Consider the following 20317-nt stretch of genomic DNA (forward strand, 5'->3'; position numbering starts at 1 on the left):
TAGGGCGTCGCCATCAAGGCATAAAAATGCCAGCAACAGCGCTGGCAGCAGCGGAAAAGACAGAAAGCGCGGGAGGCGCCATCTTAATCCAGCGGGGAAGAAGGCAAAGCGCGGGAGGCGCCATTTTGCTCAATCGGGGAAGAAGGCAAAGCGCGGGAGGTGCCATCTTAGATCTCCAAGATGCCGAAGACTGGCAATATCACTGCCTTCGATAATGAAGTAGAAGACTGGACCACATATGTGGAAAGAGTCAAAGTATATTGCAAGGCAAATGAAGTAGCCGATGAGAAAAAGGCATCGGTACTACTAAACTTAATGGGCGCAAGAACGTACGGCCTATTGCGGAACCTGATCACTCCAGTCAAACCGATGGGGAAGAGTTTTAACGAAATTGTTGATATCCTACAGGAACACCTAAATCCTACACCGCTGCTGATAGCAGAAAGATTTAAATTCCACAAGAGAAATCAGCATAAAGATGAGAGCAATGCTGATTACCTTACGGAACTACGCAAGCTATCAAAGCACTGCCAGTTCGGAGCAGGACTGGCAGATACCCTATGGGACAAATTTGTCTGTGGACTCCGGAGTAAAGGAACCCAGAAGAGGTTACTCTCGGAGAAAGAGCTGACGCTAGATAAGGCTTTCAGCGTGGCAGTATCGTACGAAGCAGCAGCAAGGGGAGCTGCGGAAATACAGCAAAAGCCACAGGAATACGGCACCCATGAAATGACACGGGGATTTGAAAAATTTTATCGCTGAGGCAGAACAACCCATGACCAGAAGGACTGCTGGTTCAAGGACAAAACATGCAGGCAATGCGGAAAGATGGGACACATTGCACGAGTTTGCAGGTCCGGGAAGAAGACTAACGACAACAAAAAGACTACTAAGGAAAAGTACAGGGAAGTACAAAAGATGACGGACAGTAGTTCCAAAGACCAGAAGAGCGATAGTGAATCCGGGAACAAGAGACTAAGCTGTCTCAAACTACACAACGTAATCGCAAAAGAGGATCACCGAACCATTTGGGTCACCCTCACGATAGCAGGGTCCCAAGTCAAAATGGAATTGGATACAGGATCAGCCCTGACCGTCATGAATCAACGAGACTACGAGCGGCTATTCTCACACATACCCTTGAAAGACACATCCATTGTCTTGAAGACATATACGGGGTAGAAAGTATACCCCAGAGGGAAAATAAGGGTGCCTGTCGAATACAACGGCAAGGAAATACAGAAATTGTATCTGTACATACTGCAAGATGGTGGACCACCGTTATTGGGACGTGAATAGATCAGAAAGATAAGTTTAGACTGGCACTCCATTCAGGCACTGACTGTGGCTGGTAAAAAGGATGACGACGTCACACCTGGACGATTGTCAAAAATCTTAGCTAACGCTAAAGAGGTATTTCAACAAGGACTGGGAACTCTTAAAGGCGTAACCGCCTCGATAAAAATAGAAGAGAATGCAATTCCCAAGTTTTTCAAAGCAAGACCGGTACCGTATGCAATTCACCCAGCCGTCGAGGCAGAGCTGGAGAATCTGGAGAATGCAGGCGTGTTATCTAAGGTAGACTGGAGCGAGTGGGCGACACCCATCGTTCCTGTCATGAAGAAAACATTAAACAATAAGTCTGAGGAGCCAAGGAAGGTTCACATCTGTGGGGACTTCAAGGTGACTGTGAACCCAGTCCTTCACACAGTACAGTATCCTCTTCCGAGGATAGAAGATATTTTCGCCTCACTATCTGGAGGGAAACGTTTTACAAAAATTGACCTAGCGCAACCATATTTGCAGATGGAGGTTGAAGAATCCTCTCGGAAATATCTCACGATAAACACTCACAAAGATCTTTACCAGTATAATCGACTGGTATCCGGAGTAGCATCAGCTCCGGCTATATGGCAAAGAGTGATGGAAAAAGTCCTGCAAGGGATTCCGGGGACTCAGTGTTACTTGGACGACATCCTAGTGACAGGTGAAAATGACAGTGAACACCTTGCCAACCTAGAGCAGGTGCTCACTAGACTAAGAGAACATGGGCTATGAGCCAATCGCCCCAAGTGCGAGTTTTTTCAGAAACAAATATCGTATTGTGGCCACGTGATTGATGAAGAGGGGTTACATAAGTCCCCTGACAAAATTGAAGCGGTAGTCAAGGCTCCAGCGCCTGAAAATGTGTCGCAACTGAGGTCATTCCTCGGATTGGTGAATTACTACCATAAGTTTTTGCCGAATTTGTCCACAATTCTGCACCCACTGAACGCCCTGCTACAAACTGGAGTAGCATGGAAATGGAGCGATGAATGTAAGCGGGCCTTTCAGAAGTGTAAAGGCCTGATCACTTCAAGAGAAGTATTGGCTCACTACAACCCATCACTACCGATAAGACTGGCGTGTGATGCATCTCCCTACGGCGTTGGAACGGTACTGTCACATAAATCCCTCGATGGTTCAGAGAGGCCGATAGCTTTTGCGTCACGCTCGTTAACTGCAGCCGAGCGTAACTATGCCCAGATTGACAGAGAGGCCCTCAGCCTGGTGTGGGGGGTGAAGAAGTTCAATCACTACCTGCACGGACAGAAATTTACTCTACTAACTGATCATCAACCTCTTGTCTCCATTTTCAACCCTAAGAAGGGCGTCCTGATAATGACAGCACAACGGCTACAGAGGTGGTCCCTTTTCCTAGGGGCACACCAATATGACATCGAGTACAAAGGAACTAAACAGCATGGGAATGCTGATGGATTGTCGCGCCTACCGTTGCCGACGGTGGAAGAAGCACCTGCAGTGGATCCTGTGGAGATATTCCACTCGACCATAGTCGAATGTCTACCTGTGACGAATGCAAACATAGAAAAGGAAACACGAAATGACCCGACACTCTCCAGGGTCTATGATTTAACGGTGAAGGGATAACCAGCACATAGCGAACCACTGTTGCCAGCATTCTCGCCGAGAAGAGAACAGCTGTCAGTGTGCCGAGGAACCTTGATGTGTGGATCCAGAGTAGTAATTCCACCCAAATTGAAGGATAGAGTGCTCAATGAGCTTCATGAGGGTCATCTGGGAGGGGTAAAAATGAAGAACTTAGCCAGAGCGTTTGTGTGGTGGCCGGGAATCGATAGAGAAATCGACCAAGAGCTGTACAGGATGCCAGAAGGTCCAAAACGCCCCACCACAAGCCCCTCTACATCCATAGGAGTGGCCCTCATCTCCATGGCAAAGGGTACACATTGATTTTGCTGGTCCATTTATGGACTCGATGTTTTTAATTGCGGTGGATGCACATTCAAAGTGGCCAGAGGTAATAAAAATGTCCTCAACCACCACAGAAAAAACTATCACAGTCTTACGAACCATATTCGCCAGAAATGGGCTGCCTGAACAGATTTGCTCCGACAATGGACCACAGTTTGTGTCTGAAGAGTTCCGGAGGTTCTTAAAGAACAATGGTGTTAAGCATTACACACCCGCCCCATATCATCCAGCCACCAATGGATTGGCTGAGAGGTTCGTTCAAACATTCAAGAAGGCTATCAAGGCAATGTGTAATGAAGACATACCCCTACAACACAAGGTGGATAACTTCTTGTTTGCCTACCGGAATGCGACACATGCGGTTACCAACCAAACTCCAGCCATGATGTTCTTCAATCGAATACTAAGATGCCGCTTGGATTTGGTTAAGCCAAGCATCAGAAGAGATGTAGAGAACAGGCAGTTTCAGAATATGAATGAAAGGCCAACCAGGAGTTTCAAGATAGGTCAACCAGTTTTGGCCCGGGACTACCGCACAGAGAAATGGCAGCCAGGAACGATCTGCACACGGCAAGGACCTCTAATGTATACCGTGGACGTTGGAGAGAGCATTGTAAGACGCCATGCTGACCAGATTCTAGAGTCACTGGAAAACGTCAAATCTACACCACGATCCTATATACCTGGTGATGAAACCGAAGTACCAATTGCATCTACCACAGAATCGGTGATATTGGAAGCAGACGAACCAAACAACGATGTTGATCCCGAATCAACTTTGCCAGAAGAACCGGATACCCCAAAGAGGCGTTATCCGGGCAGAATCAGGAAGCCTCCTCAAAGACTGAATTTATAATTGATTAACTTCAGCTAATGTATATAGCTGTAATTGTAAATATGTTATTTAATTATTAATCGAATGTTATGTACTGTTTAGCTAAAAGGGGAGAAATTGTAGTGTATGTACCTTGAAGAAGGAACAAAATTCTGCAGCCCCTGTATACTGCAGTACCAGTTGTGACCACCCCTGTATATAAGCCTGTGTAGAAACTTTGTATAGTAGTTCCAGTTTTGTCTCCATTCAGTAAACACCTGTTATAACCAACTTCTGCAGTCTGTGTCTCAATTACACACGGACATTACAAGTTACCTTTTGTGAACTTAAATCTTTCTAATCCCCTGGAAGTGGTGTCGGGTTACAGTTTGTACTGAGCACTGACTGCAGTTTAAATAAAGCTAGTTGCATTGCATGAAGTCTTGGTAAGTTTATTTGTGATCTAAGGCACTCGTTATAGCGCTACCACATTATACCGGCCAGTGTGTATAGCGGGCAAATCGTGATCGCAGGAATGCGCCTGCCATAAATGGCGGGGACTGTACACCCGTAATCTGGGCGCAAACCAACTACGTGGCTTAAAAGATCGCAGAATTTTGGGCACGAGTTATGCACATAACTACAATACGCCCAAGTCTCCTCGATCTTTTACATCTGTCCATCAAATGCTTTGTCCGAATGAATCTCCACACACAAAAATGGCCATGCCCCCAACTCCCAAATGCAAGTGTCCTCCAATCATACTTGTTTGGGGGTCTCAACTTTTCAACCAGATTTTCAGATGCAACAGGAAATTAAGTCATTATTGTGGTCTTTTAACTGCAATTTTGCACCTTTTAAAAAAAATTATCCTTATTGAGACCTGCTCTGTATTTTCTGTTTCTTTGAATTCATTTTTATGGCAAAATAAAAGTCACATTAAGAATTGAAAAGCTTTCCCGGTCGCAGGTTGTAAACATGCTGTGCCTGATGTGCATGAATGATGGTGAAATGCGTTGTGACTTTAAATTTTAAGGCTCAAAGAAGGAATATATGATGTGGGTTCAGCGGTCCTTGGGCCCCCGAATGTTCATGCTGATTTACACCCATTTAAGTTTGGGCGAATTCTAATAAGATTGGGAGAATACTTGGGTGTAACAACATTAGCAAAATGAGGACAACATTGGGCACAATTTTGGGTCTAACTTCCGGGTTGTGCCAAGTAGGAAAGTCCAGGCCCTGAAGTTAGTAGTTAAGAATGTTTGGATTTACTGAAAGTACCACTGACCTTTAAAGTGCAAATAGAGAGTGTCATTCAGGTAAGGTGTCTGGTAGAGCTTCTGCTCCTTACAGTGCTGCCGCAGGAACTGCTTTGTCATTCTGCGGAGTTAAGGATAAAGAATATTTCAGGTTCTCAGCCAAGCCTCAGTTCACAGACCGAGCAGGGAGAAGGAGAGAATGTAACCCTGTGCTCGCTGACCTACATTGGCTCCTGGTTAAGCAATGTCTCGACTTTAAAATTCTCATCCTTGTTTTCAAATCCCTCCACAGCCTCGCCCCTCCTGATCTCTGTAATCTCCACCAGTCCTATAACTCTCCGAGATCTCTGCGCTCCTCTAATTATGGCCCCCTGAGCTGCCCCCGATTCTAATTGTTCCACCATTGGTGGCTGTGCCTTCAGCTGCCAGAGACCAATGCTCTGGAATTCCCACCCTAAACCACTCCTCCTCTCTACCTCTCATTCCTTTTTGAAGATGTTTGTGTTTCGCTCTCTCCCTCCCCCAGTTTGTGTTTTTCTCTCTCACTCTCCCCCAGTTTGTGTTTCTCTCTCTCGCCCCAGTTTGTGTTTTTCTCTCTCTCCCTCCGTTTGTGTCTCTCACTCCCCCAGTTTGTGTGTGTCTCTCTCTCTCCCCCAGTTTGTGTATCTCTCTCTCCCCCAGTTTGTGTTTCTCTCTCTCTCCCTCCGTTTGTGTCTCTCACTCCCCCAGTTTGTGTGTCTCTCTCTCTCCCCCAGTTTGTGTATCTCTCTCTCCCCCAGTTTGTGTTTCTCTCTCTCCCCCAGTTTGTTTCTCTCTCCCCCCAGTTTGTGTGTGTCTCTCTCTCTCCCCCCAGTTTGTGTTTCTCTCTCTCTCGCCCCCAGTTTGTGTGTGTCTCTCTCTCCCCCAGTTTGTGTATCTCTCTCTCCCCCAGTTTGTGTTTCTCTCTCTCCCCCAGTTTGTTTCTCTCTCCCCCCAGTTTGTGTGTGTGTCTCTCTCTCCCCCCAGTTTGTGTTTCTCTCTCTCTCGCCCCCAGTTTGTGTGTCTCTCTCTCTCCCCCAGTTTGTGTTTCTCTCTCCCCAGTTTGTGTTTCTCTCTCTCCCCAGTTTGTGTTTTGCTCTCTACCCAGTTTGTGTTTCTCTCTCTCTCACCCCCAGTTTGTGTGTTTCTCTCTCTCTCCCCCAGTTTGTTTCTCTCTCAACCCCAGTTAGTGTTTCGCTCTCTCTCTCTCCCCCAGTTAGTGTTTCGCTCTCTCTCTCCCCCAGTTAGTGTTTCTCTCTCTCTCTCCCCAGTTTGTGTTTCTCTCTCCCCAGTTTGTGTTTCTCTCTCCCCAGTTTGTGTTTCTCTCTCTCTCTCCCCAGTTTGTGTTTCTCTCTCTCCCCAGTTTGTGTTTTCTCTCTCTCTCCCCAGTTTGTGTTTCTCTCTCGCCCCCAGTTTGTGTTTCAATCTCTCTCTCCCCAGTTTCTGTTTCTCTCTCTCTCTCCCCCAGTTTGCGTTTCTCTCTCTTGCTCTCCACCAGTTTGTTTCTCTCTCACTCCCCAGTTTGTTTCTCTCTCTATCCCCAGTTTGTTTCTCTCTTTCCCCAGTTTGTGTTTCTCTCTCTCTCCCCAGTTTGTGTTTCTCTCCCTCTCTCCCCAGTTTGTGTTTCTCTCCCTCTCGCCCCCAGTTTGTGTTTCTCTCCCTCTCCCCAGTTTGTGTTTCTCTCCCTCTTTCCTTCAACAGTTTCTGTTTCTCTCTCTCTCGCCCCCCCAGTTTGTGTTTCTCCCTCTCTCTCCCGTTTGTGTTTCTCTTTCTCCCCAGTTTGTGTTTCTCGCTCCCCAGTTTGTTTCTCTCTCCTCTCCCTCAGTTTGTGTTTCTCTCTCTCTCTCCCAGTTTGTGTTTCTCGCTACCCAGTTTGTTTCTCTCTCTCTCCCTCCGTTTGTGTTTCTCTCCCTCTCCCCCAATTTGTGTTTCTCTCTCCCTCCCTCCCCAGTTTGTCTCTCACTCTCTGTCTCTCAACCAGTTTGTTTCTCTCTCACCCCAGTTTGTGTTTCTCCCACTCTCTCCCACAGTTTGTGTTTCTCTCCCTCTCTCCCACAGTTTCTGTTTCTCTGCCTCTCTCCCAGTTTGTGTTTCTCTCTCTCTCCCCAGTTTGTGTTTCTCTCTCCCTCCCCCAGTTTGTGTTTCGCTCTCTCTCTCCCCCAGTTTGTGTTTCTCTCTCTCTCCCGTTTGTGTTTCTCTCTCCCTCCCCGTTAGTGTTTCGCTCTCTCTCTCCCCAGTTCGTGTTTCTCTCTCTCTCTCCCCAGTTTGTGTTTCTCTTTCTCTCTCCCCAGTTTGTGTTTCTCTCTCACCCAGTTTGTGTTTCTATCTCTCTCTCCCCAGTTTCTGTTTCTCTCTCTCCCCCAGTTTGTGTTTCTCTCGCTCGCTCTCCGCCAGTTTGTGTTTCTCTCTCCCTCCCCAGTTTGTTTCTCTCTCTCTCCCCCAGTTTGTGTTTCTCTCTCTCTCCCCCAGTTTGTGTATCTCTCTCTCTCCCCCAGTTTGTGTTTCTCTCTCTCACTCTCCCCAGTTTGTGTTTCTCTCTCTCCCCAGTTTGTGTTTCTCTCTCTTTCCCCAGTTTGTGTTTCTCTCTCTCTCCCCAGTTTGTGTTTCTCTCTCTCTCCCCAGTTTGTGTTTCTCTCTCTCGCCCCAGTTTGTGTTTCTCTCTCGCTCCCCAGTTTGTGTTTCTCTCTCTCTCCCCAGTTTGTGTTTCTCTCTCTCCCCAGTTTGTGTTTCTCTCTCTCCCCAGTTTGTGTTTCTCTCTCTCCCCAGTTTGTGTTTCTCTCTCTCCCCAGTTTGTGTTTCTCTCTCTCCCCAGTTTGTGTTTCTCTCTCTCCCCAGTTTGTGTTTCTCTCTCTCCCCAGTTTGTGTTTCTCTCTCCCCAGTTTGTGTTTCTCTCTCTCTCTCCCCAGTTTGTGTTTCTCTCTCTCTCTCCCCCTCAGCTTGTGTTTCTCTCTCCCCAGTTTGTGTTTCTCTCTCTCCCACAGTTTGTGTTTCTCTCCCTCTCTCCCCCAGTTTGTGTTTCTCTCTCTCCCCAGATTATGTTTGTACTCTCTCTCCCTCCCCAGTGTTTCTCTCCCTCTCTCCCGCAGTTTGTGTTTCTCTCTCTCTCTCCCCCAATTTGTGCTTCTCTCTCTCTCTCCCCAGTTTGTGTTTCTCTCTCTCCCCAGTTTGTGTTTCTCTCGCTCTCTCCCCAGTTTGTTTCTCTCTCTCTCTCCGCAGTTTGTGTTTCTCTCCCTCTCTCCCACAGTTTGTATTTCTCTCTCTCCCCCCAGTTTGTTTCTCTCTCCCCAGTTTCTGTTTCTCTCTCTCCCTCCCCAGTTTGTCTCTCACCCAGTTTGTTTCTCTCTCCCCCAGTTTGTGTTTCTCTTGCTCTCCCCAGTTTGTGTTTCTCACTCTCACCCCCAGTTTGTGTTTGTCTCTCTCTCTCCCCCAGTTTGTGTTTCTCTCTCTCTCTCCCCCAGTTTGTGTTTCTCTCTCTCTCCCCCAGTTTGTGTTTTTCTCTCTCTCCCCCAGTTTGTTTTTCTCTCTCTCCAGATTGTGTTTCTCTCTCTCTTCCTCTGCCGTGTGTTTCTCTCTCTCTCTCTCCAAGTTTGTGTATCTCTCTCACTCCCCCAGTTTGTGTTTCTCTCTCTCTCTCCCCCAGTTTGTGTTTCTCTCTCTCTCTACCCCCAGTTTGTGTTTCTCTCTCTCCCCAGTTTCTGTCTCTCTCTCTCTCCCCCAGTTTGTGTTTCTCTCTCTCTCTCCCCCAGTTTGTGTTTCTCTCTCTCCCCCCCAGTTTGTTTCTCTGTCACTCTCCCCCAGATTGTGTTTCTCTCTCTCCCCAGATTGTGTTTCTCTCTCTCTCCCCCCGCCGTGTGTTTCTCTCTTTCTCTATCCCCAGTTTGTGTTTCTCTCTTTCTCTATCCACAGTTTGTGTTTCTCTCTCTCTCCCCCAGTTTGTTTCTATCTCTCTCCCCAGGTTGTGTTTCTATCTCTCTCCCCAGTTTGTGTCTCTCTCTCTCTCCCGCAGTTTGTGTTTCTCTCTCTCTCCCGCAGTTCATGTTTCTCTCTCTCTCCCCAGTTTGTTTCTCTCTCTCTCTCTCTCCGTCTGTCTTTTTCTCCCTCTCCCCCAGTTTGTGTTTCTCTCTCCCTCCCCAGTTTGTCTCTCTCTCTCTCATCCAGTTTGTGTTTCTCTCTCTCTCCCTCCCCCATATTGTGTTTCGCTCTCTCCCCAGTTTGTGTTTCTCTCTCTCTCTCCCCAGTTTGTGTTTCTCTCTCTCTCCCAGTTTGTGTTTCTCTATCTCTCTCCCCCAGTTTGTGATTCTCTCCCTCTCTCCCCAGTTTGTGTTTCTCTCTCTCTCTCCCCAGTTTCTGTTTCTCTCCCCTGTTTGTTTCTCTCTCTCTCCCCCAGTTTATGTTTCACTCTCTCTCCTCCCCCAGTTTGTGTTTCTCTCTCTCTCCCTCCCCATATTGTGTTTCTCTCACTCTCTGCCCAGTTTGTGTTTTTGTCTCACCCCGGTTTGTTTCTCTCTCTCTCGCCCAGTTTGATTCTCTCTCTCTCTCTCCCCCAGTTTGTGTTCCTCTCCCTCCCTCCCCAGTTTGTGTTTCTCTCCCCAGTTTGTGTTTCACTCTCCCTCCCCAGTTTGTGTTTCTCTCTCTCTCCCCAGTTTGTGTTTCTCTCTCCCTCCCCAGTTTTTGTTGGTCTCTCCCTCCACAGTTTGTGTTTCTCTCTCTCTCCCCAGTTTGTGTTTCTCTCTCTCCACCAGTTTGTGTTTCTCTCTCTCTCTCCCCAGTTTGTGTCTCTCTCTCTCTCTCTCCCCAGTTTGTGTTTCCCTCTCTCTCTCCACCAGTTTTTGTTGGTCTCTCCCTCCCCAGTTTGTGTTTCTCTCCCTCCCCAGTTTGTGTTTCTCTCTCTCCCCAGCTTGTGTTTCTCTCTCTCTCTCTCCCCAGTTTGTGTTTCTCTCTCTCTCTCTCTCCCCAGTTTGTGTTTCTCGCTCCCCAGTTTGTTTCTCTCTCTCTCCCTCAGCTTGTGTTTCTCTCTCTCTCCCCAGTTTGTGTTTCTCTCCCTCTCTCCCCAGTTTGTGTTTCTCTCCCTCTCACCCCCAGTTTGTGTTTCTCTCCCTCTCTCCCCCAGTTTGTGTTTCTCTCTCCCTTCCCAGTTTGTCTCTCTCTCCCTCCCCCAGTTTGTTTCTCTCTCTCCCCCAGTTGTGTTTCGCTCTCTCTCTCCCCCAGTTTGACTTTCGCTCTCTCTCCCCCAGTTTCAGTTTCGCTCTCTCTCTCCTCCAGTTTGTGTTTCGCTCTCTCTCTCCCCCAGTTACTGTTTCTCTCTCTCTCCCCAGTTTGTGTTTCTCTCTCGCCCCCAGTTTGTGTTTCTCTCTCTCCCCCCAGTTTGTGTTTTTCTCTCTCTCCCCAGTTTGTGTTTCTCTCGCTCTCTGCCAGTTTGTGTTTCTCTCTCCCTCCCCAGTTTGTTTCTCTCTCTCTCCCCCAGTTTGTGTTTCTCTCTCTCTCTCCCCCAGTTTGTGTTTCTCTCTCTCTCTCCCCCAGTTTGTGTTTCTCTCTCTCTCCCCAGTTTGTGTTTCTCTCTCTCTCCCCAGTTTGTGTTTCTCTCTCTCTCCCCAGTTTGTGTTTCTCTCTCTCTCCCCAGTTTGTGTTTCTCTCTCTCCCCAGTTTGTGTTTCTCTCTCTCTCCCCAGTTTGTGTTTCTCTCTCCCCAGTTTGTGTTTCTCTCTCTCCCCCCAGTTTGTGTTTCTCTCTCTCCCCCCAGTTTGTGTTTCTCTCTCTCCCCCCAGTTTGTGTTTCTCTCTCTCTCCCGTTTGTGTTTCTCTCTCTCTCTCCCCAGTTTGTGTTTCTCTCTCTCTCTCCCCAGTTTGTGTTTCTCGCTCCACAGTTTGTTTCTCTCTCTCTCTCCCTCAGCTTGTGTTTCTCTTTCTCCCCAGTTTCTGTTTCTCTCTCTCCCCCAGTTTGTGTTTCTCTCGCTCGCTCTCCGCCAGTTTGTGTTTCTCTCTCCCTCCCCAGTTTGTTTCTCTCTCTCTCCCCCAGTTTGTGTTTCTCTCTCTCTCCCCCAGTTTGTGTTTCTCTCTCTCTCCCCCAGTTTGTGTTTCTCTCTCTCTCCCCCAGTTTGTGTTTCTCTCTCTCTCCCCCAGTTTGTGTTTCTCTCTCTCTCCCCCAGTTTGTGTTTCTCTCTCTCTCTCCCCAGTATGTGTTTCTCTCTCTCTCCCCAGTTTGTGTTTCACTCTCTCCCCAGTTTGTGTTTCTCTCTCTCCCCAGTTTGTGTTTCTCTCTCTCCCCAGTTTGTGTTTCTCTCTCTCCCCAGTTTGTGTTTCTCTCTCTCCCAAGTTTGTGTTTCTCGCTCCCCAGTTTGTTTCTCTCTCTCTCTCCCTCAGCTTGTGTTTCTCTCTCTCCCTAATTTGTGTTTCTCTCTCTCTCTCCCACAGTTTGTGTTTCTCTCCCTCTCTCCCCCAGTTTGTGTTTCTCTCTCTCCCCAGATTATGTTTCTACTCTCTCTCCCTCCCCAGTGTTTCTCTCCCTCTCTCCCCCAGTTTGTGTTTCTCTCTCTCCCCAGTTTGTGTTTCTCTCTCTCCCCCCAGTTTGTGTTTCTCTCTCTCTCCCCAGTTTGTGTTTCTCTCCCTCTCTCCCACAGTTTGTGTTTCTCTCCCTCTCTCCCGCAGTTTGTATTTCTCTCTCTCCCCCCAGTTTGTTTCTCTCTCCCCAGTTTCTGTTTCTCTCTCTCCCTCCCCAGTTTGTCTCTCACCCAGTTTGTTTCTCTCTCTCCCCCAGTTTGTGTTTCTCTTGCTCTCCCGTTTGTGTTTCTCTCTCTCCCCAGTTTGTGTTTCTCGCTCTCTCCCCCAGTTTGTGTTTCTCTCTCTCTTCCCCCAGTTTGTGTTTCTCTCTCTCTTCCCCCAGTTTGTGTTTCTCTCCCCCCCAGTTTGTGTTTCTCTCCCTCTCTCCCCAGTTTCTCACTCTCTCCCCCAGTTTGTGTTTCTCTCTCTCTCCCCCAGTTTGTGTTTCTCTCTCTCCCCAGTTTGTTTTTCTCTCTCTCCCCAGATTGTGTTTCTCTCTCTCTTCCTCTGCCGTGTGTTTCTCTCTCTCTCTACCCCCAGTTTGTGTTTCTCTCTCGCCCCAGTTTCTGTCTCTCTCGCTCTCCCCCAGTTTGTGTTTCTCTCTCTCGCTCTCCACCAGTTTGTGTTTCTCTCTCCCTTCCCAGTTTGTTTCTCTCTCTCTCTCTCTCCCCCAGTTTGTGTTTCTCTCTCTCTCTCCCCCAGTTTGTGTTTCTCTCTCTCTCCCCCAGTTTGTTTCTCTGTCTCTCTCCCCCAGATTGTGTTTCTCTCTCTCCCCAGATTGTGTTTCTCTCTCTCTCCCCCCGCCGTGTGTTTCTCTCTTTCTCTATCCCCAGTTTGTGTTTCTCTCTTTCTCTATCCGCAGTTTGTGTTTCTCTCTCTCTCCCCCAGTTTGTTTCTATCTCTCTCCCCAGGTTGTGTTTCTATCTCTCTCCCCAGTTTGTGTGTCTCTCTCTCTCCCGCAGTTTGTGTTTCTCTCTCTCGCTCTCCACCAGTTTGTGTTTCTCTCTCCCTCCCCAGTTTGTTTCTCTCTCTCTCTCCCAGTTTGTGTTTCTCTCTCTCTCCCGCAGTTCATGTTTCTCTCTCTCTCCCCAGTTTGTTTCTCTCTCTCTCTCTCCGTTTGTCTTTTTCTCCCTCTCCCCCAGTTTGTGTTTCTCTCTCCCTCCCCAGTTTGTCCCTCTCTCTCTCATCCAGTTTGTGTTTCGCTCTCCCCAGTTTGTTTCTCTCTCTCCCCCCCAGTTTGTGTTTCTTTCCCTCCCCAGTTTGTGTTACTCTCTCTCTCCCTCCCCCATATTGTGTTTCGCTCTCCCCAGTTTGTGTTTCTCTCTCTCTCCCAGTGTGTGTTTCTCTATCTCTCTCCCCCAGTTTGTGATTCTCTCCCTCGCTCCCCAGTTTGTGTTTCTCTCTCTCTCTCCCCAGTTTCTGTTTCTCTCCCCAGTTTGTTTCTCTCTCTCTCCCCCAGTTTATGTTTCTCTCTCTCTCACCCCCCAGTTTGTGTTTCTCTCCCTCTCTCTCCCCAGTTTGTGCTCCTCTTTCCCTCCCCAGTTTGTGTTTCTCTCTCTCCTCCCCCAGTTTGTGTTTCTCTCTCTCTCCCTCCCCATATTGTGTTTCTCTCTCTCTCTGCCCAGTTTGTGTTTTTCTCTCACCCCGGTTTGTTTCTCTCTCTCTCGCCCAGTTTGATTCTCTCTCTCCCTCTCTCCCCAGTTTGTGTTTCTCTCCCTCTCTCCCCAGTTTGTGTTTCTCTCCCTCTCTCCCCAGTTTGTGTTTCACTCTCCCTCCCCAGTTTGTGTTTCTCTCTCTCTCCCCAGTTTGTGTTTCTCTCTCTCTCCCCCAGTTTGTGTTTCTCTCTCCCTCCCCAGTTTGTGTTTCTCTCTCCCTCCCCAGTTTGTGTTTCTCTCTCTCTCCCCAGTTTGTGTTTCTCTCTCTCTCCCCAGTTTGTGTTTCTCTCTCTCTCCCCAGTTTGTGTTTCTCTCCCTCCCCAGTTTTTGTTGGTCTCTCCCTCCAGTTTGTGTTTCTCTCTCCCTCCCCAGTTTGTGTTTCTCTCTCTCCCCAGTTTGTTTCTCTCTCTCTCTCCCCAGTTTGTGTTTCTCTCTCTCCACCAGTTTGTGTTTCTCTCTCTCTCTCCCCAGTTTGTGTCTCTCTCTCCCCAGTTTGTGTTTCTCACTCTCTCTCTCCCCAGCTTGTGTTTCTCTCTCTCTCTCTCTCCCCAGTTTGTGTTTCTCTCTCTCTCTCTCCCCAGTTTGTGTTTCTCGCTCCCCAGTTTGTTTGTCTCTCTCTCCCTCAGCTTGAGTTTCTCTCTCTCTCTCCCCAGTTTGTGTTTCTCTCCCTCTCCCCAGTTTGTGCTTCTCTCCCTCTCACCCCCAGTTTGTGTTTCTCTCCCTCTCTCCCCCAGTTTGTGTTTCTCTCTCCCTTCCCAGTTTGTCTCTCTCTCTCTCACCCAGTTTGTTTCGCTCTCCCCAGTTTGTTTCTCTCTCTCTCCCCCATGTTATGTTTCTCTCTCTCTCCCCCCCAGTTTGTGTTTCTCTTTCCCTCCCCAGTTTGTGTTTCTCTCTCTCTCCCTCCCCCATATTGTGTTTTGCTCTCTCCCCAGTTTGTGTTTCTCTCTCTCTCTCCCCAGTTTGTTTCTCTCTCTCTCCCAGTTTGTGTTTCTCTATCTCTCTCCCCCAGTTTGTGATTCTCTCCCTCTCTCCCCAGTTTGTGTTTCTCTTTCTCTCTCTCCCCAGTTTGTGTTTCTCTCCCTCTCTCCCCAGTTTGTGTTTCTCTCCCTCTCTCCCCCAGTTTGTGTTACTCTCACTCCCCAGTTTGTGTTTCTCTCTCCCTCCCCCAGTTTGTTTCTTTCTCTCTCCCCAGTTTGTGTTTCTCTCTCTTTCTCCCCAGTTTGTGTTTCTCTCTCGCCCCCAGTTTGTGTTTCTATCTCTCTCTCCCCAGTTTCTGTTTCTCTCTCTCCACCAGTTTGTGTTTCTCTCGCTCGCTCTCTGCCAGTTTGTGTTTCTCTCTCCCTCCCCAGTTTGTTTCTCTCTCTCTCCCCCAGTTTGTGTTTCTCTCTCTCTCTCCCCCAGTTTGTGTTTCTCTCTCTCTCCCCCAGTTTGTGTTTCTCTCGCTCTCCCCAGTTTGTGTTTCTCTCTCTCTCCCCAGTTTGTGTTTCTCTCTCTCTCCCCAGTTTGTGTTTCTCTCTCTCTCCCCAGTATGTGTTTCTCTCTCTCTCCCCAGTTTGTTTCTCTATCTTTCTCCCCCAGTTTGTGATTCTCTCCCTCTCTCCCCAGTTTGTGTTTCTCTCTCTCTCTCTCCCCAGTTTGTGTTTCTCTCCCTCTCTCCCCCAGTTTGTGTTACTCTCTCTCTCCCCAGTTTGTGTTTCTCTCTCCCTCCCCCAGTTTGTTTCTCTCTCTCTCCCTCAGTTTGTGTTTCTCTCTCTCTCCCCAGTTTGTGTTTCTCGCTCCCCAGTTTGTTTCTCTCTCTCTCCCTCCCTCAGTTTGTGTTTCTCTCCCTCTCCCCCAATTTGTGTTTCTCTCTCCCTCCCTCCCCAGTTTGTCTGTCTCTCTCTGTCTCTCACCCAGTTTGTTTCTCTCTCTCCCCCAGTTTGTGTTTCTCTGCCTCTCTCCCACAGTTTGTGTTTCTCTCTCCCTCCCCCAGTTTGTTTCTCTCTCTCTCCCCAGTTTGTGTTTCTCCCACTCTCTCCCACAGTTTGTGTTTCTCTCCCTCTCTCCCACAGTTTGTGTTTCTCTCCCACAGTTTGTGTTTCTCTCCCTCTCTCCCACAGTTTGTGTTTCTCTCTCTCTCCCCAGTTTGTGTTTCTCTCTCCCTCCCCCAGTTTGTTTCTCTCTCTCCCCCAGTTGTGTTTCGCTCTCTCTCTCCCCCAGTTTGACTTTCGCTCTCTCTCTCCCCCCCAGTTTCAGTTTCGCTCTCTCTCTCCTCCAGTTTCTGTTTCGCTCTCTCTCTCCCCCAGTTACTGTTGCTCTCTCTCTCTCCCCAGTTTGTGTTTCTCTCTCTCCCCAGTTTGTGTTTCTCTCTCCAGTTTGTGTTTCTCTCTCCCTCCCCCTGTTAGTGTTTCGCTCTCTCTCTCCCCAGTCCCTGTTTCTCTCTCTCTCTCTCCCCAGTTTGTGTTTCTCTCTCTCTCCCCAGTTTGTGTTTCTCTCTCTCCAGTTTGTGTTTCTCTCTCCGTCCCCGTTAGTGTTTCGCTCTCTCTCTCCCCAGTTTGTGTTTCTCTCTCTCTCCCCAGTTTGTGTTTCTCTCTCTCTCCCCAGTTTGTGTTTCTCTCTCTCTCCCCAGTTTGTGTTTCTCTCGCTCTCCGCCAGTTTGTGTTTCTCTCTCTCTCCCCAGTTTGTGTTTCTCTCTCTCTCCCCAGTTTGTGTTTCTCTCTCTCTCCCCAGTTTGTGTTTCTCTCTCTCCCCAGTTTGTGTTTCTCTCTCTCCCCAGTTTGTGTTTCTCTCTCCCCAGTTTGTGTTTCTCGCTCTCTCCCCAGTTTGTGTTTCTCTCTCTCTCCCCAGTTTGTGTTTCTCTCTCTCCCCAGTTTGTGTTTCTCTCTCTCCCCCCAGTTTGTGTTTCTCTCTCTCTCCCCAGTTTGTGTTTCTCTCTCTCTCCAGTTTGTTTCTCTCTCTCTCCCCAGTTTGTGTTTCTCTCTCTCCCCAGTTTGTGTTTCTCTCTCTCCCCCCAGTTTGTGTTTCTCTCTCTCTCCCCAGTTTGTGTTTCTCTCTCTCTCTCCCCAGTTTGTGTTTCTCTCTCTCTCTCCCCAGTTTGTGTTTCTCTCTCTCTCTCTCCCCAGTTTGTGTTTCTCGCTCCACAGTTTGTTTCTCTCTCTCTCTCCCTCAGCTTGTGTTTCTCTTTCTCCCCAGTTTGTGTTTCTCTCTCACCCCCAGTCTGTGTTTCTATCTCTCTCTCCCCAGTTTCTGTTTCTCTCTCTCCCCCAGTTTGTGTTTCTCTCGCTCGCTCTCCGCCAGTTTGTGTTTCTCTCTCCCTCCCCAATTTGTTTCTCTCTCTCTCCCCCAGTTTGTTTCTCTCTCTCTCCCCCAGTTTGTGTTTCTCTCTCTCTCCCCAGTTTGTGTTTCTCTCTCTCTCCCCAGTTTGTGTTTCTCTCTCTCTCCCCAGTTTGTGTTTCTCTCTCTCTCCCCAGTATGTGTTTCTCTCTCTCTCCCCAGTTTGTGTTTCACTCTCTCTCCCCAGCTTGTGTTTCTCTCTCTCTCCCCAGTTTGTGTTTCTCTCTCTCTCCCCAGTTTGTGTTTCTCTCTCTCCCCAGTTTGTGTTTCTCTCTCTCCCCAGTTTGTGTTTCTCTCTCTCCCCAGTTTGTGTTTCTCTCTCCCCAGTTTGTGTTTCTCTCTCTCTCTCTCCCCAGTTTGTGTTTCTCTCTCTCCCAAGTTTGTGTTTCTCGCTCCCCAGTTTGTTTCTCTCTCTCTCTCTCTCCCTCAGCTTGTGTTTCTCTCTCTCCCTAATTTGTGTTTCTCTCTCTCTCTCCCACAGTTTGTGTTTCTCTCTCTCTCTCCCCCAGTTTGTGCTTCTCTCTCTCCCCAGTTTGTGCTTCTCTCTCTCCCCAGTTTGTGTATCTCTCTCCCCAGTTTGTGTTTCTCTCTCTCTCCCCCGTTTGTGTTTCTCTCCCTCTCTCCCAGTTTGTGTTTCTCTCTCTCTCCCCAGTATGTGTTTCTCTCTCTCTCCCCAGTTTGTGTTTCACTCTCTCTCCCCAGTTTGTGTTTCTCTCTCTCCCCAGTTTGTGTTTCTCTCTCTCTTCCCCCAGTTTGTGTTTCTCTCCCTCTCCCCCAGTTTCTGTTTCTCTCTCCCTCTCCCCCAGTTTCTGTTTCTCTCTCCCTCTCCCCCAGTTTGTGTTTCTCTCTCCCTCCCCAGTTTGTGCTTCTCTCTCTCTCCCTCCCTCAGCTTGTGTTTCTCTCTCCCTCCCCCAGTTTGTGTTTCTCTCTCTCTCTCTCTCCCCGTTTGTTTCTCTCTCTCTCCCTCCCAGTTTGTGTTTCTCTCTCTCTCCCAGTTTGTGTTTCTCTCTCTCTCCCAGTTTGTGTTTCTCTCTCTCTCTCTCTCCCAGTTTGTGTTTCTCTCTCTCTCTCTCTCCCAGTTTGTGTTTCTCTCTCTCTCTCTCTTCCCCCAGTTTGTGCTTCTCTCTCTCTCCCCCCAGTTTGTGTTTCTCTCTCTCCCCCCAGTGTGTGTTTCTCTCTCTCCCCAGTTTGTGTTTCTCTCTCTCCCCAGTTGGTGTTTCTCTCTCTCCCCAGTTGGTGTTTCTCTCTCTCCCCAGTTGGTGTTTCTCTCTCTCTCTCTCTCTCCCCCAGTTTGTGTTTCTCTCTCTCTCCCAGTTTGTGTTTCCCTCTCTCTCTCTCTCTCCCAGTTTGTGTTTCTCTCTCTCTCTCCCAGTTTGTGTGTCTCTCTCTCTCTTCCAGTTTGTGTGTCTCTCTCTCTCTTCCAGTTTGTGTGTCTCTCTCTCTCTCCCCCCCAGTTTGTGTTTCTCTCTCCCCAGTTTGTGTTTCTCTCTCCCTCCCCAGTTTGTGTTTCTCTCTCCCCAGTTTGTGTTTCTCTCTCCCTCCCCAGTTTGTGTGTCTCTCTCTCCCTCCCCAGTTTGTGTGTCTCTCTCTCTCTCCCCCCCAGTTTGTTTGTCTCTCTCTCTCCCCCAGTTTGTGTGTCTCTCTCTCTCTCCCCCAGTTTGTGTGTCTCTCTCTCTCTCCCCCAGTTTGTGCGTCTCTCTCTCTCTCCCCCAGTTTGTGCGTCTCTCGCTCTCTCCCCCAGTTTGTGTTTCTCTCTCTCTCCCCAGTTTGTGTTTCTCTCTCTCCCCAGTTTATGTTTCTCTCTCTCTCCCCAGTTTGTGTTTCTCTCTCTCCCCAGTTTGTGATTCTCTCTCCCTCCCCAGTTTGTGTTTCTCTCTCGCCCCAGTTTTTGTTTTTCTCTCCCTCCCCAGTTTGTGTTTCTCTCTCTCTCCCCAGTTTGTGTCTCTCTCTCTCTCTCCCCAGTTTGTGTTTCTCGCTCCCCAGTTTGTTTCTCTCTCTCTCTCCCTCAGCTTGTGTTTCTCTTTCTCCCCAGTTTGTGTTTCTCTCTCGCCCCCAGTTTGTGTTTCTATCTCTCTCTCCCCAGTTTCTGTTTCTCTCTCTCCACCAGTTTGTGTTTCTCTCGCTCGCTCTCTGCCAGTTTGTGTTTCTCTCTCCCTCCCCAGTTTGTTTCTCTCTCTCTCTCCCCCAGTTTGTGTTTCTCTCTCTCTCCCCCAGTTTGTGTTTCTCTCGCTCTCCCCAGTTTGTGTTTCTCTCTCTCTCCCCAGTTTGTGTTTCTCTCTCTCTCCCCAGTTTGTGTTTCTCTCTCTCTCCCCAGTATGTGTTTCTCTCTCTCTCCCCAGTTTGTTTCTCTATCTTTCTCCCCCAGTTTGTGATTCTCTCCCTCTCTCCCCAGTTTGTGTTTCTCTCTCTCTCTCTCCCCAGTTTGTGTTTCTCTCCCTCTCTCCCCCAGTTTGTGTTACTCTCTCTCTCCCCAGTTTGTGTTTCTCTCTCCCTCCCCCAGTTTGTTTCTCTCTCTCTCCCTCAGTTTGTGTTTCTCTCTCTCTCCCCAGTTTGTGTTTCTCGCTCCCCAGTTTGTTTCTCTCTCTCTCCCTCCCTCAGTTTGTGTTTCTCTCCCTCTCCCCCAATTTGTGTTTCTCTCTCCCTCCCTCCCCAGTTTGTCTGTCTCTCTCTGTCTCTCACCCAGTTTGTTTCTCTCTCTCCCCCAGTTTGTGTTTCTCTGCCTCTCTCCCACAGTTTGTGTTTCTCTCTCCCTCCCCCAGTTTGTTTCTCTCTCTCTCCCCAGTTTGTGTTTCTCCCACTCTCTCCCACAGTTTGTGTTTCTCTCCCTCTCTCCCACAGTTTCTGTTTCTCTCCCACAGTTTGTGTTTCTCTCCCTCTCTCCCACAGTTTGTGTTTCTCTCTCTCTCTCCCCAGTTTGTGTTTCTCTCTCCCTCCCCCAGTTTGTTTCTCTCTCTCCCCCAGTTGTGTTTCGCTCTCTCTCTCCCCCAGTTTGACTTTCGCTCTCTCTCTCCCCCAGTTTCAGTTTCGCTCTCTCTCTCCTCCAGTTTCTGTTTCGCTCTCTCTCTCCCCCAGTTACTGTTGCTCTCTCTCTCTCCCCAGTTTGTGTTTCTCTCTCTCCCCAGTTTGTGTTTCTCTCTCCAGTTTGTGTTTCTCTCTCCCTCCCCCTGTTAGTGTTTCGCTCTCTCTCTCCCCAGTCCCTGTTTCTCTCTCTCTCTCTCCCCAGTTTGTGTTTCTCTCTCTCTCCCCAGTTTGTGTTTCTCTCTCTCTCCCCAGTTTGTGTTTCTCTCTCTCTCCCCAGTTTGTGTTTCTCTCGCTCTCCGCCAGTTTGTGTTTCTCTCTCTCTCCCCAGTTTGTGTTTCTCTCTCTCTCCCCAGTTTGTGTTTCTCTCTCTCTCCCCAGTTTGTGTTTCTCTCTCTCCCCAGTTTGTGTTTCTCTCTCTCCCCAGTTTGTG

The 20317-nt window shown here is 48.6% G+C and overlaps 1 protein-coding gene across 4 annotated transcripts in view; it reads right to left on the minus strand.

Annotated features, from left to right (window-relative positions):
- Positions 1-20317, minus strand: part of dnaaf1 (dynein axonemal assembly factor 1) — a 185127-nt gene that overhangs the window by 151438 nt on the left and 13372 nt on the right. For all 4 annotated transcript variants that reach the window (XM_085990903.1, XM_085990905.1, XM_085990902.1 and 1 more), the window contains exon 2: positions 5376-5467. In XM_085990903.1, the coding sequence (XP_085847029.1) occupies positions 5376-5466 (91 nt within the window). In that variant the 5' untranslated portion in view covers position 5467. The remainder of the gene's footprint in view (positions 1-5375; positions 5468-20317) is intronic.

This window comes from Somniosus microcephalus, chromosome 6, assembly GCF_052327205.1.
Source record: "Somniosus microcephalus isolate GS21.2 chromosome 6, FLI_Smic_1.0, whole genome shotgun sequence".
NCBI classification, from domain to species: domain Eukaryota; kingdom Metazoa; phylum Chordata; class Chondrichthyes; order Squaliformes; family Somniosidae; genus Somniosus; species Somniosus microcephalus.